The sequence below is a fragment of the Sorex fumeus genome, unplaced genomic scaffold (genome assembly GCF_029834395.1).
Source record: "Sorex fumeus unplaced genomic scaffold, SorFum_2.1 ptg000054l, whole genome shotgun sequence".
NCBI lineage: Eukaryota > Metazoa > Chordata > Mammalia > Eulipotyphla > Soricidae > Sorex > Sorex fumeus.
The window spans coordinates 29698211-29710929 of NW_026606111.1; the positions used below are offsets into that span (position 1 = coordinate 29698211).

The 12719-nt window shown below is 43.5% G+C and overlaps 1 protein-coding gene across 1 annotated transcript in view; it reads right to left on the reverse strand.

The window, feature by feature from the left end:
* FYN (FYN proto-oncogene, Src family tyrosine kinase) overlaps nt 1–12719 on the reverse strand; it is a 121614-nt gene that overhangs the window by 34028 nt on the left and 74867 nt on the right. Inside the window, exons 6-10 of the mRNA XM_056125010.1 lie at nt 12246–12395; nt 9099–9263; nt 5830–6009; nt 3422–3498; nt 3167–3320 (exon numbers count right to left, since the gene is read on the reverse strand). Of these exons, the coding sequence (XP_055980985.1) occupies nt 3167–3320; nt 3422–3498; nt 5830–6009; nt 9099–9263; nt 12246–12395 (726 nt within the window). The remainder of the gene's footprint in view (nt 1–3166; nt 3321–3421; nt 3499–5829; nt 6010–9098; nt 9264–12245; nt 12396–12719) is intronic.

A 12719-nucleotide genomic window follows, 5' to 3' on the forward strand; every position in this document is an offset into this window, starting at 1 on the left:
TGCAGAGCCAGGAGAAAGACTTGAGCATGGCCGAGAGTGGCCCAATATCAAATCCAAACAAAAACTTAACCATAACATAAAAGAAAAAGGCACTCCAACATGTTAATAGCTTGGATTCAATTTACAGCACCACCTGGTCCTCCAAACATACAGTCAGCCAGCCAGCCTGCCTTCCTTCCTTCCTTCCTTCCTTCCTTCCTTCCTTCCTTCCTTCCTTCCTTTCCTTCCCCTCCCTCCCTTTGTTACACCCGGTGATGCTAAGGGGTTACTCCTGGCTTTGCACTCAGGATTTACTCCTGGTGGTGTTCAGGGGACCATATGGGATGCTGGGGATCAAACCTGGGTTGGCCATGTGTAAGGCAAATGCCCTACCCGCTGTGCTATTGCTCTAGCCCCCCTCCAAGCACTTTCTGGGAGTGATCCTGAGCACTGAGGCAGGAGTAGTTCCAGAGCACTGCTGGGAAGGGCACCCAAGCAAACAATTTAACAAAAAACAGGGGAGGTTGGGACTCATTTCCATTTTTATTTTGGTTTAGTCACTGTTTTCACACGAGACAGTTGGCATAACATAAGAGGGTGGAATGTCACAGTGCAGATCAGACCTGACTGCATGCTTCGTCTCTGCCATTTTACTAGTGTGACTCGGTAGAAGTGAGCCAGCCCCTCTGAACCTATTGTTTTACTGTTCCCCTCCACATGCCTCCATTTGCCAGCTAAGGCCTGGTACTGGGTAAACTACTCCACAAACACCCTTGCTCCGGGTCTTCTGTTCTAAGACAGAATTTTGTTTGTGATATTGGTAGGTCCTGGGGCCCCTTAATCTCACCCTCCCTAAAGTTTCTTTCTTTATTTATTTTCTAGTCCATTTACTTCTTACTTATCTCTTTCTAATACCCGGCATGGATCTCAAGATACTTCTGAAAGGGAACACAGCAGGGAGAAACGCAAAGGAAAGGGGCGGGAGGCCCTTTTCAGAGAGCAAGTGTCGGGGAAAGTGATGGTGTCCATGAGAAGGCAGGGGGCAAGAGGGCAGGAGTTGATGGCCAGATGTGGGGTGGCTGCTCCCATCCTGATCCAAGGCCAGCAAGAATGCTGAGGTGACATCAGAGTGGGGAAGTGCCTCCTGTGTATCCACTACCCAGGGCCACAGCCAGAGGGCGCTCCCCGCAGTGACTGAACAGTCAAGCCCTGGGAATGGGCCCCTGCTAGCACCCTTGGGTGACCTTCTCTTTCAAGGCTTTGAACCTTGCCCTAGAGAAAGGTCAGAGTCAGGAGACAGGCCGGATCCGGTGGGTACCTGAAGTCTAACCACACATCAATGGCACTTACGCAGCCACTGGGATGGCTCCATGAGTGATATATTCCTGCCTCTGCCTCTGCCCTTCCACTCCTCTGGGGGCTGACAGGTCTGCCTCCAGGCAAATCTCTCACTCAGGTGCAGGGTTGGGGTCTGCCGCCCCAGCCTCCTGCAGCCTACCTTGACATCAAATCACCCTGCACTCTCCCTGCACGGCCATGCCAATCACAGCTGTCCATGTGCCTTTGATTAGCCGTACGGCCTGCCATCTGGCCCTCCTCCTTGGGGTGTAGTATGCAGTGTGTGTGTGTGTGTGTGTGTGTGTGTGTGGTAATGTTGGTGGTGGGGCATTCACTGTGGGCACTGGCTACAGGCCAGCCCTACTGCATGTCAGAGAATTTCAAAGAGCTGAGCTGTCTGGCCGACGTGACATTTAGCATTTGGACAGTATCTGTGCCAACCAGAGCCCGAGTGAAAGATTTCTCCTTATCATTCGAGGCTGCTGTTCCACTCACTAAGTCAAATGAAAGAAGAGAAGGACGGGCGTGAAATGAATTAGGAAAGAAGAGGGAGCATTCTGGAGGCGTGTCATAGAAAGCAGCACCCCGTGTGTTGCTGTCGTTTCCCTGCTTTACTCCGAAAGATGGACAGACGAGATGCCAGTTACACAGCACAGGGGCCAGGGGGCAACCCCGGCCTGCAGCTACTGCACAGGACTGCAGGCGCCCCTGGGAGGCCGCAAAGAACACATACTTCATTCCACACCATTCCCTGTGGACTGTGCGGTGCAGAGCCCAGAAGAGCAAACCTGGGATCCCTGAGCTGGGCTGCTTGAAATGTCCCTGAAGAGCTTTGTTTGGTTTGGGTTGTGTTTTACCAAGAAGCTGATTCAGACCATCTCTATATGGGGCTTGATGTGGGGAGGGGGAGACTGAAGAAACGAGGTGGAGTTTTTTGAGGGTCTCTCTCTCCCACTGTCTCTCCAGACCCCATTCCTACACCCTTCACGCTGATCTGGGACACCCCTCCCCCACCCCGGCAGCTTTCTGTGACCTGTGACTTCGAGTTGGCTTTGGCAGGAGGTAGGAAGGAAACCGTAGAGCAAATCTGGGTATAAACTAGCCCCCATTATCATGCTCTACCAAAGGGGCATTCCTCACCACAGCTAAGCAGCTTTAGTCCTGGGGCTCACTTGCCGCCCCCCCGCCCAAGTCCTGTCTTCCTTTGCTATTTCGTACTAGCTCTGAGAAGCTGCACCATGCTTTGGGGTTTCATTGGACAAGGACCCTGTTGGATCCTATACAGAACTTCCTTTAATGCATATGTCTTTTGCTTATTTGCTGAGACAGATGGAGTGATGCGCAATTCCCTGGCTGGACACTTGGCCTTCTACCACCCTTCTCCAGAGGTCAAGTGTCCCAGGGCTGAATGTTGAGAGGAGAGGGGTAGCAACCAGGGGGAGCTAAAGCAGCAAGTATCACCCTTCTACTCAACCAATTTTGGCTTCCACTGCAGAGCTGTCATATGCCTGCCAGACCGAGGAGTGAGAACCCAGCCAAAGAATGACATGTCAGGGGCCAGAGCGATAGTACAACAAGTAGGGCGCTTGCCTTGCATGCCACTGACCAAGGTTTGATGCCCGGCATCTTATATGGTCCCCTGAGCACTGTGAGGAATTAATTCCTGAGCACAGAGCCAGGAGTAACCCGAGCATCACTGTGTGGCCTCCCCCCACTCCCATCCCCGCCCCCCCCAAAAAGAATGAGATTTCACATGCTTCCTGGAGGAAGGATGGGAAGGACGCAGGAAGGGGAATGTAGGAAACTGGTTCTGAAGATGTGACCGCCAGCATCCCACGTAAGGGCTCACCTTGTCTTGCTGTGTATTCATTATCTTCGATCAATCTGGCCAAGCCGAAGTCCGCAATCTTGCATATCAGTCCATTCCCTACGAGAATGTTTGCTGATCGCAGATCTCTGTGAATGTAGTTCATGCGCTCGATATAAGCCATTCCTGCAGCAACCTGTGGAAAACCAGGGAACAGGAGATGGTTATTATAGCAGGGCCCTCTGTGCCGACACAGGATTCCATCTCAGGCAACAATTGGGGCATCAAGGGGCCTACCTGTGCCGCCATGTCCACAAGATTTGGCAATTTCAGAGCTCGTCCTTCTCCATCTTTTAAGAAATCAAGTAAACTTCCTAGGAACAAAACATAAAAACAATTCAATTTAGTCTGAATGATAAAAATTCCTACCAGTGGGCTATATTTGGTTTTATTCTAAGAGTAAGGTTTAATACTAAGAATTATATCATCAAAAATTTAGGGTTTTTTGGGGCTGGAGAGATAGCACAGTGGGTAGGGCGTTTGCCTTGCATGCGGCCAACCCAGGTTTGAATCCCAGCATCCCATATGGTCCCCATGGTCCCCTGAGGGCCGCCAGGAGTAATTCCTGAGTGCAGAGCCAGGAGTAACCCCTGAGCATCGCTGGGTGTGACCCAAAGAGCAAAAAAATTAAAAAAAAAGGGCACCAAGGCTTTATTTAAAAAAAAAAAAGTTTTTTTTTTTTAAGCCAGAGTAGAAAACCAATCTATGCACAAAAAGTCAGCAGAGTTTTACTTTTAAAAATAAACTATGTTCACTCCATTTCTAAGGACAACAAAAGCTTTATAAAAATAAGAAAACTCAGGGCTGGGAGATAACTCAAAGGGTCGGAGTTCCTTGTAGCACTAAACCCATAGTTCAGTCTCATTTGCTCCCAAACTCCTCTAACCCTGGAACCACCAGGTGTGGCCCAGGTGGTCGCCAGCACTGATACCCGCACTGCTGGACGGCGTTTCCCAGGGAGTGACTCCTGGGTCCACTGAGCACTTCTTAGGAGGTTGCCACCTCTTTCCCCCCATGCAAAAATGAAGCAACTGGACTCAGTTCCCATCATGTCCTAAACAGGCACCTCTCTATGGAGGTTAAGGAGTTACCATGCATCCCCATACTTCTCCAATCAGCCCTGCAAAAAAAAAAAAGGGGCAAGACCACAGAGTCAAGTGATTCCTCAATAGGCCTTCTGGGACCAGCAGCCCAGCACCTTTAGGGGACTTAAAAAAGAAAGTCAATCGTCAGGTTCTAACCCAGATTTATTGAGTCCAAAGTGGGAGGACAGAAACCTACATTTTTAAAAAGCCCCCCTGGGTGATCTTAATACAGAGTTAGATTTGAGAATCACTGGCGAAATTTCCAGATTTCAAGTCAAGAAAGGAACATCTGAGGAATGCAAGGTGGGGCAGTGAGGTGTTCCCATTAGATCAGGGCCATCCAACCCTGAGAGCAGACACCCAAAAGAATGGCTGGAGAGTCTAGCCACTTGGGTGACACAGCTTTAGAAATAAGCCCAGCTTGGGAGGGAGTGCCCCAAGGGCCAGCACAGGTGCTCTGTAGAGGGACGTCCAGGCTTGCTCCACTGAAGGACACTGGGAGCAAGCATAGGGTTAGCAGCGGGCTCCCAAGCATGAGGTGGGATGTGGCCTTCAAACAAACAAAAAGGTCAAAAACAAGAGGAGTGTGTGTGTCGGGGGGAGGAGGGAGAGGAGGAAGAGTAGGAGGAGGAGGAGGAGGAGACTGATCAGGATGGCCACTCATGGTTTGTTTCTTGTTTTCATTACAAAACTATTCATCACATAATCCTAGATACAAAGGGCAGACTACCAGGGCCAGGGAATAAAATATATTTGGCAAAACAATAAAAAAATAAATAAAAGGCATGGAAAAGAAAAATTACACTGGTGTTCTCTGATGTACCACACATTGCCTTTTAAGGGTGTTTCTTATTTGCTTCCTCAATTTTTCCATAACATAGTAATCTTTGGGATTATCCCCAGCAATATTGCTTTGATTAGAAAGAAAGAGACAGACAGTAAGAATAAAATGTGCCCTTTAAAAGCACATCATTTCTTCATCTGATATTTAAGAATAGGGCTAAAAGAGAAAAGAAAAAAGATGATGGGGACTAAACTTAGCCTAGGAACCAGTGTCTGGTATTATCTGCTCAGCCCCGCAAAAAGGATATTTAACAAAAGCTATGCTATACAGAGTCATGGAATATTTTCATTGCTTTCTGTGCCCCTCTTGATATTAAAAAGGAGTTTCTTAGTCATGGCAAGGAGCTGGAACTCCTGATACATGTGCGAGGCCAAGGTAATTGCGTTTCACAAGGATGAGCAGGTAGACTCAGGTCAGAACTGCAATCTACTTAAAAATGTCTTCAGTGGGCTTGGAGAGGGCTCCAAGGGCTGTTATGCTGTGTGGGATTCTCAAGTTTGATCCTGGCATTACATGGTCCCCCGAGCATCTTCGGGTGTGTCCTCTACCCTTCCCTGCAAAAACATTCTCACTAAAGAGTACACACTTAGTACTTGCTGATGAGAATTCTGGACTCATGCTGCAACCAGGGAAAATGCCAAGAGACTAGAGACTGAATTTCTCTCCCTGAAACAAGCCCTGTGGATCAGTGTGGGGTGTCAGAGCCCATATCTAACCTTTATTCATATACTCGGTGACGATGTAGATGGGTTCCTCTGACACCACTGCATACAGCTGCACCAACTTGTCATGCTTCAATTTCTTCATGATCTGTGCTTCCTCGAGGAATGATTCAGGGGACATTGTGCCTGGTTTGAGAGTCTTTATGGCTACTTTCGTGTTTCCATTCCAGGTACCTGCAGACCCCCACAATATTAAGTTATATCTAGGATCTTCTTTTGATGGTTGAACTCCCCAACCCCCCCCCCCGCCCCACTCAAAAATTTATAGTTATTTATGTAAAGTTAGATTTTTGCATGGGGCATCAGTTACAAGGACTCTTTCAAGCATTGTGCAAAGGGAAAATGGGGTTTTGGGGGGCTATCTTCTGGTTAATAGTGATTTTTAACTTCTTTTCTTTTTTGATGCCGGGATTGAACCCAAGGCTTCACACATGTGAAGCACAGGCTCTATCACAGAACAACCACTCAGGCCAACTCTGTTCTTACTCTGGTTAGGTACAACTTTCCTTTTCCCAGCTTAGTCCCGTGTTTATCAATTTGTTTCAAAAGTTTGCGACACTTCAGGACAAGAATGAAAGTCCATCCAATGCTCTAGAAAGTAGATTCAGTTTCATTGTAGGGGGTGTAATGTTAAAAGGATGACCACATACTTGGGATGTTTGGAAATTATCTCTGGATTTTCAATCATCTGCAATGATGGGCTACTTGAGTGAGTCCTTGAACAGCTGGGCTGAGTGTGCAGGCAGGTAAGTACTGGCAAGAAGTTCAGTTGACTTGCCATTACTTTACCTAGGTAAAGAAAACTCCTCAGCTTTACTGATGGTTAGCTCCAGCAAGAACGATGATGACTATCAGATGGACTGGCAAAATTAAACAGTAGCCAAGTGGGAAGAAAAGTATTTAAACTGAATGTGTTTAAAAAAATCTAATAGTTTTAGAGACAGGTTAAGTTTCTTTTCTTTATCACACTTGGTTATCTCATGAATAAAATACAAGAATGGAAATGAATTATCTTCTGAGTCTCCTGCCACCCCCAAATAAAAAATGGCCTGAATTAATTTTCTTTTTTTTTTGCATTTTTGGGTCACACCCAGCAATGCTCAGGGGTTACTCCTGACTCTGCACTCAGGAACTACTCCTGGTGGTGCTTGGGGGACCATATGGGATACTGGGGATTGAACCCAGGTCAGCCGGGTGCAAGGCAAAAGCCATAACCGCTGTACCATCACTCCAGTCCCAGGCATAAATTAATTTTTATACTTAAAAGAATTTTAGAGTTTGAAAGTTCTACAAATTGAAGAGTACCGATATTTATAAACATGGTTCACAGAATTATAAAATGCAATATAAAAGAAAACAGGTGACTGAAAGAATTTAATCAGATCTTGCAGTATGAACCACTAAATGTAAATGGAAAATCTGACATTTTGTAAGTGTATATTTGTCATATGATTATGGTTAGCACCCCAAAATTTGACATAGAGATATTCTTCTTCTTTAATAACTACCTAGTTACTTACATTTATATTTCATCCTTATGTGGAGCTACCACAGAGTGAAGTTTTATGTTTGTGGGAAACAGACTCTCACTACTATGCATGATGATTCAAAGTTAAGTGTTTTTATAGAATCAAATTCTTTCTTATTGTATGAATGACTGGATTAAAATTCCCAGGATCTACAACTGCAATTATAAACTGGGCAGAAGAGGGAAAGAAAGGCCATACGAACTTATTTTCCAAACTAGAGAGTTAAAGTCTAGATATGAATGACATGATGATATCAACTCTGAATAACAGGATGATAATTATTCCAATAATGCATACATAAACATCTAAATATGCATGCTTGTGTAATTATTTATCTGTCTGTCCATCCATCCATCTGTACATTTATTTGTCTCTACATATCTATATGGATATTTCAGTAATCAGACTTGATTTCTAGTGATTTATTTAACTTTTATGCAATTCCTTTAGTTTAAATCATACTTAAGTATCTTTACTAACACATAGGAAAAGGGTCTATCTTATATTGCTTTCATGGAATTTAAAGAAGGAGGAGGAGGATTCCATAACCACTGCCTTGCAGACAAATACATTTGGATGGAGACTAAGTGCTTGGATTATCTCTAAGAAAGTGGCAAACTGCCCCAAACTGGTGTTATGCAAGCCCAATGCTGTCAGTCTAATCAAGAACAATCAAGTTAAGAGAAGTTCGTCTAATGAGTTTCCAGTGTCTGCAAAGGACTCTAACATATGGTTCATATCTTTAAAACCTAGGAAGTTCGCATCCCAGTTTTCCAGATGAGGTTACTGAAGTTCAGACTGGTTGAAAAAAAGTACTTTGCCAAAGGGCAATTAGCTACTGAAGTTTTAAACCCATTCTCTTGAGCAAAATCTCCAGTCTCCCTATAGTAGCCCAACTGTAGCATCTTACCTCCCCAGGTCTTAGGAAGAAGAAACACTCAACTCTGATAGTAAGGGATTTCTTTTTGTGCCTTACTTAGCGAACCATGTCAAGTGAGATTAGAAGAGCACAGTCAGGTATGACCGTATACTCAACAGCTGGATGACCTGTACTCAAGTAGCTATCCAGGTTGAGTATTGCACTCCCAATGACTACACCTGCATTATTACTTTTCTTTCAATTGGTTTTGGGATGCAGCCCAAACAAAAGGTGCCCTCTGCCTTACCAAGCCACACATCAGCGAAACACCCATGACCCAACTTCTTCTGCAGAAACAGGGAGTCACGTGCAACTTCCCAAGCATCTTTAGCCAATCCAGAAGTTTGTGGGGTACAACTCGGTGCAATCACAGTTAAGTTAAAACATAAACCATCAGCTTTCTCTACAGGAGAAGGAATTAATAAAGAAAACACAGACCTTATAATTTATAATTATGCATGCACTAGAAAAGATGGAAGGTGACTTGCCCGTTAGGGCGACACTGAATTCATTTGGCAAACATTTGCAGCTATGAATGAGGGCAAGATATTTGATGCCAGTAAGAACATTCCTGGCACCATTTACAGGTTTATGAATTGAGATTCCAATAACAGTATATTTTGAAACATTTGCCAATCTTGTCACTTAATAGCCTCTGGAAATTTCAGAATTCTTGAAATCAAAATTATTGTTCTTTATAATTAGTTATTTTAGGTTCTTCCTGGTCAAAATTTTCATTTTTCACCTTCCATCTTTGGCCTTTGGGACTTCCCAAAGAAGGTCACAGAAAATAGAGTAATTGAGTCTCAGCGTACCCATCCATACTTCCCCAAACTGCCCATTTCCCAGTCTCTTGATCAACTGCAGGGATTCTCGAGGGATTTCCCAGACATCTTTGGTTTTGACAGACAGATCGGTAAGCCTCGGCATCCCTTTGTGACAAGGAACTACTAGGCGGCAGCAGAGACCTGCGGCTCTCTCTGATGGATCGGGGGCAGCAGCAGGAGAGGGAGAGAGAAGCAGAACAGGTGAAACAACAACATTTACAGGTACATAAAAAACCCAGTCAGCACACAGAGGTACTCCAAACAGGGCTACACCAACAGAAAATTAAGCACATCTTAGAAAGCTTGACATCACACTGAAACATATTCATTGGAGTAGAAGACATTTTAAAATTACACTACTCTCTTGCCCTCAGGAATGATACACTCTACACATATGTACAAATATCGGGTGTTTCGGTGTCGTTATCAAGTGAGGAAAACATGTTTTCAGTCCTACGTGCTAGTAACAAGTTTTCCAGAAACCCAGACACTGCACACTGATTCCAGAAGACAGTCCTGGACATACTGCCATAAGGTCATCTTTTTCCTTGCCATACTATCAGCGCCCTGGGGTGCTCTTTGGTATGAATAGCGTTAGAATTATAACTGGAGTCCAGTACTTCTGCACGGAACATTAGACCCTTGGAAACTAGTGAGATGGAGATTCTATTTGGCAGGGGAAAAAAGAGACCACATTTCTCGAGTGCTTTCTTTGCCATTTTAACTGACTCTATCCTATCAATCAGTTGCTTCTTTCATATTTCCCATTAAAAAAAAACCTTTATACAGTCTCTGATGTATAATTTAGGAGTCTGATTTGAAAGGAGAATGAAAAGTAAAATCTGCAGAAATTCAAGAATGTGAAAGAACTCCATTTCTTACAAAATGAGGATGAAAAAAACGGAGTTATCATTTATATGTTATTTGGAGGATTTCTAAGACCCCCATTTTTTATTTTTTTTGCTCTCTCATCTTATCTCTTCTCACCCAGTTTTTCTTTTTATAGAGTACATTCCTTTTAGAATCTAGTAGCGCTAAGGGGAAATTACCTAAACAGACAGTAGGGGACAAAAGGTAAGAGAATACGGGCAGGCAGGAAGTGACAAGGCTGCAGAGAGCAGAGCGGGAGGGGGGTGGGGGTGGGGGGTCCGAGCTAAGACGGGGCGGGGCTAGGGGCGGGGCTAGTTGAGCCAGGGCGGGGCGAGCTTCACCAGCCACTCCTGTGGGCATCTAACCCTGGGAAGGCAAAAGCAGAGCATCTTCCCCTTGTCTCTAGGAAACCATTTTTAATCTACTTTTTCTTCTTTTTTTTTTTAGCAGTGCAATATTCAATTTAATTAGTATTCAAATAAAAACAATTTAAAAGCTGTCAAATTAGCAACTAATATCCAAATTAGCAATTTGTATAGATGTGATTTCCCTACATAACCAGTTTTGAGAAGGCTCAGTGAAACTGGTAGGCACTGGAACACTTTGTTGGAAACAAAATATCAGACTGTACCAGGAACCTTACTCCTTACTTTAAGCTACTTTTTGTGCCTTTCTTTTCTGATAGAATCTTCTTTTGTGCTGTTTAGACAAAAAATTATTTATGTGTCAATATTTCAAAGGCATTTTATTGTGTGTGAGGAAGCAGGAGCAGGAAAAACCAATATAAAAACAAATCTAGCTTGGGCTAGATTATTATTATTATTTTTTGAGATTAAAAAATGCCTTCAGCTCTTCATATACCTTCTCTCCTTCCAGCTTTATGATGTTATTAAGGTGTCCTTTCCAACACAATATTTTCAAACGATTCAAACCCTGGGGATCCTGCTGATGTTTAGCTATAATGAAATGTAATTTTGGCATTTGGAAAATCTTTATGACACGCAGGCATTTTGAATCTATCACTTAAGCTCATGGAGATATCTTGTTCTAGCTCTTGCTAGTATTTCATTAGAGCCCACATAAAACAAAGTTACCTAATGCCCTATTCAATTAGTACTGCCAAGTGTGGTTAATTTTTCATTTACTTATTAGTGCTCAGGATCAATAGATTGACATTTTCTCACTGTAATTTTCAAAAGACTGTCTTTGGTGGGGAAGAGATGTACCATAAAATTTTACACACATTTTAGAAAGTTCAGGTCAGGTCATGTAACATTTGGGGTTTTTTTTTTGACTATCTATAAGAACAATATAAAAATGCATTTGAGTGTTACAACAACTACGGGATTAATGGGACACAAAGCTCTATCTGAGCATTTATATCCACCCATCTGTATCTATGTGTGTATCACCTAGTAGGATATACTTGTTAATCTAGAAAAGAAAGCAGTTATCTTAAAAACTACACATAAACCCATTTTATTTGTATAAACTGTAAATATAAATATCAACAATTGAGTGTTGTTTCATTTTTGAGGTTCTTTTTGGGGCCAACTCCCGGCAGTACTCCTGGCTTACTTCTGGCTCTGTACTCAGGAATCACCCCTGGCAGTGCTTGAGGGACCAGATGGGAGCTTGGCAACGGAAACTGGGCTGACCGTGTGGAAGGCAAACATCACTCTACTATCACTCCCTCCCCAAAATTGAATGTATAGGAACTGAAAAATAATGGTGGCATTTAGGTGTTAGGACAGAAACTGATAAACTTAGAGGTTTAATTTAGTGCAACGGATGTAACGATGGGCGACATGCATCTTAGACTTAGATGTATGTAGACATGGAACTGAGAGTCAGTGATGGTTGGAGAGACTCCCCTTCGGGAGGCCCATGGAGTGTCCTCCTGAGACCACACTGCTTCCTTTCACTGTTTCTCATTATCTAGTGCAGGATCCCGGGGAAAGACACCTTGCAAAGATTTCAGGGTGATGACAGAAAAACAAACAACTTTTAAAATTTAATTAACTGCTTTCTACACCCTGGGAACCAAAAGGTTAAATAAAGACTCTTTGGATTAATGTTTTGGATAACTATGGTAGATGGACAGCCATGGAACCTGCTGGTTGTCATCCCCACCTGAGGGTCTCGCAAAAAAATGATTTTCCTAGTGATGATACACATTTGTTGTGCCACTTTGTCCTTTATTCTCTTCCTTGTACCTGTGCCCACCCTTTCCCTCCAGGGTCCAAATGGTTAGTAGCTGGTTACCTGAATAATGTTGTACAAGCTGCTGGAGTGTTTCAAACTGGGCCCGGGTGGTAATATAGTATCCACCATTGTCAAGTTTTCGAATTTTATAATGTTTGACATGGTCTCCTTTCATATCATCCCAGTCACGGATAGAAAGTGAATAGGCACCTGATAAATATGGAAAACATTAGCAGCTTCAATTATTTTGAGAACCAATTTTCTTTTTCAGGTCTCATTTACTTGACTATTCTCGTTAATATTTATCAAGGAGAGACACACAGAGATGTACACACACACACACACACACACACACACACACACACACACACCCTGTTTCATGACACAGAAAGAAAATGCAGTTTTCCTGCAAATATCAGAAGAGATCAACAATAAAATGGTTTCTTCCTTGAAAACAAAAGTTTTTGGAATTTTCCCTATAATTCTTTACTCAGTACACTTGTGTTGTCTAATAAGGAACAGACACCATTCCCT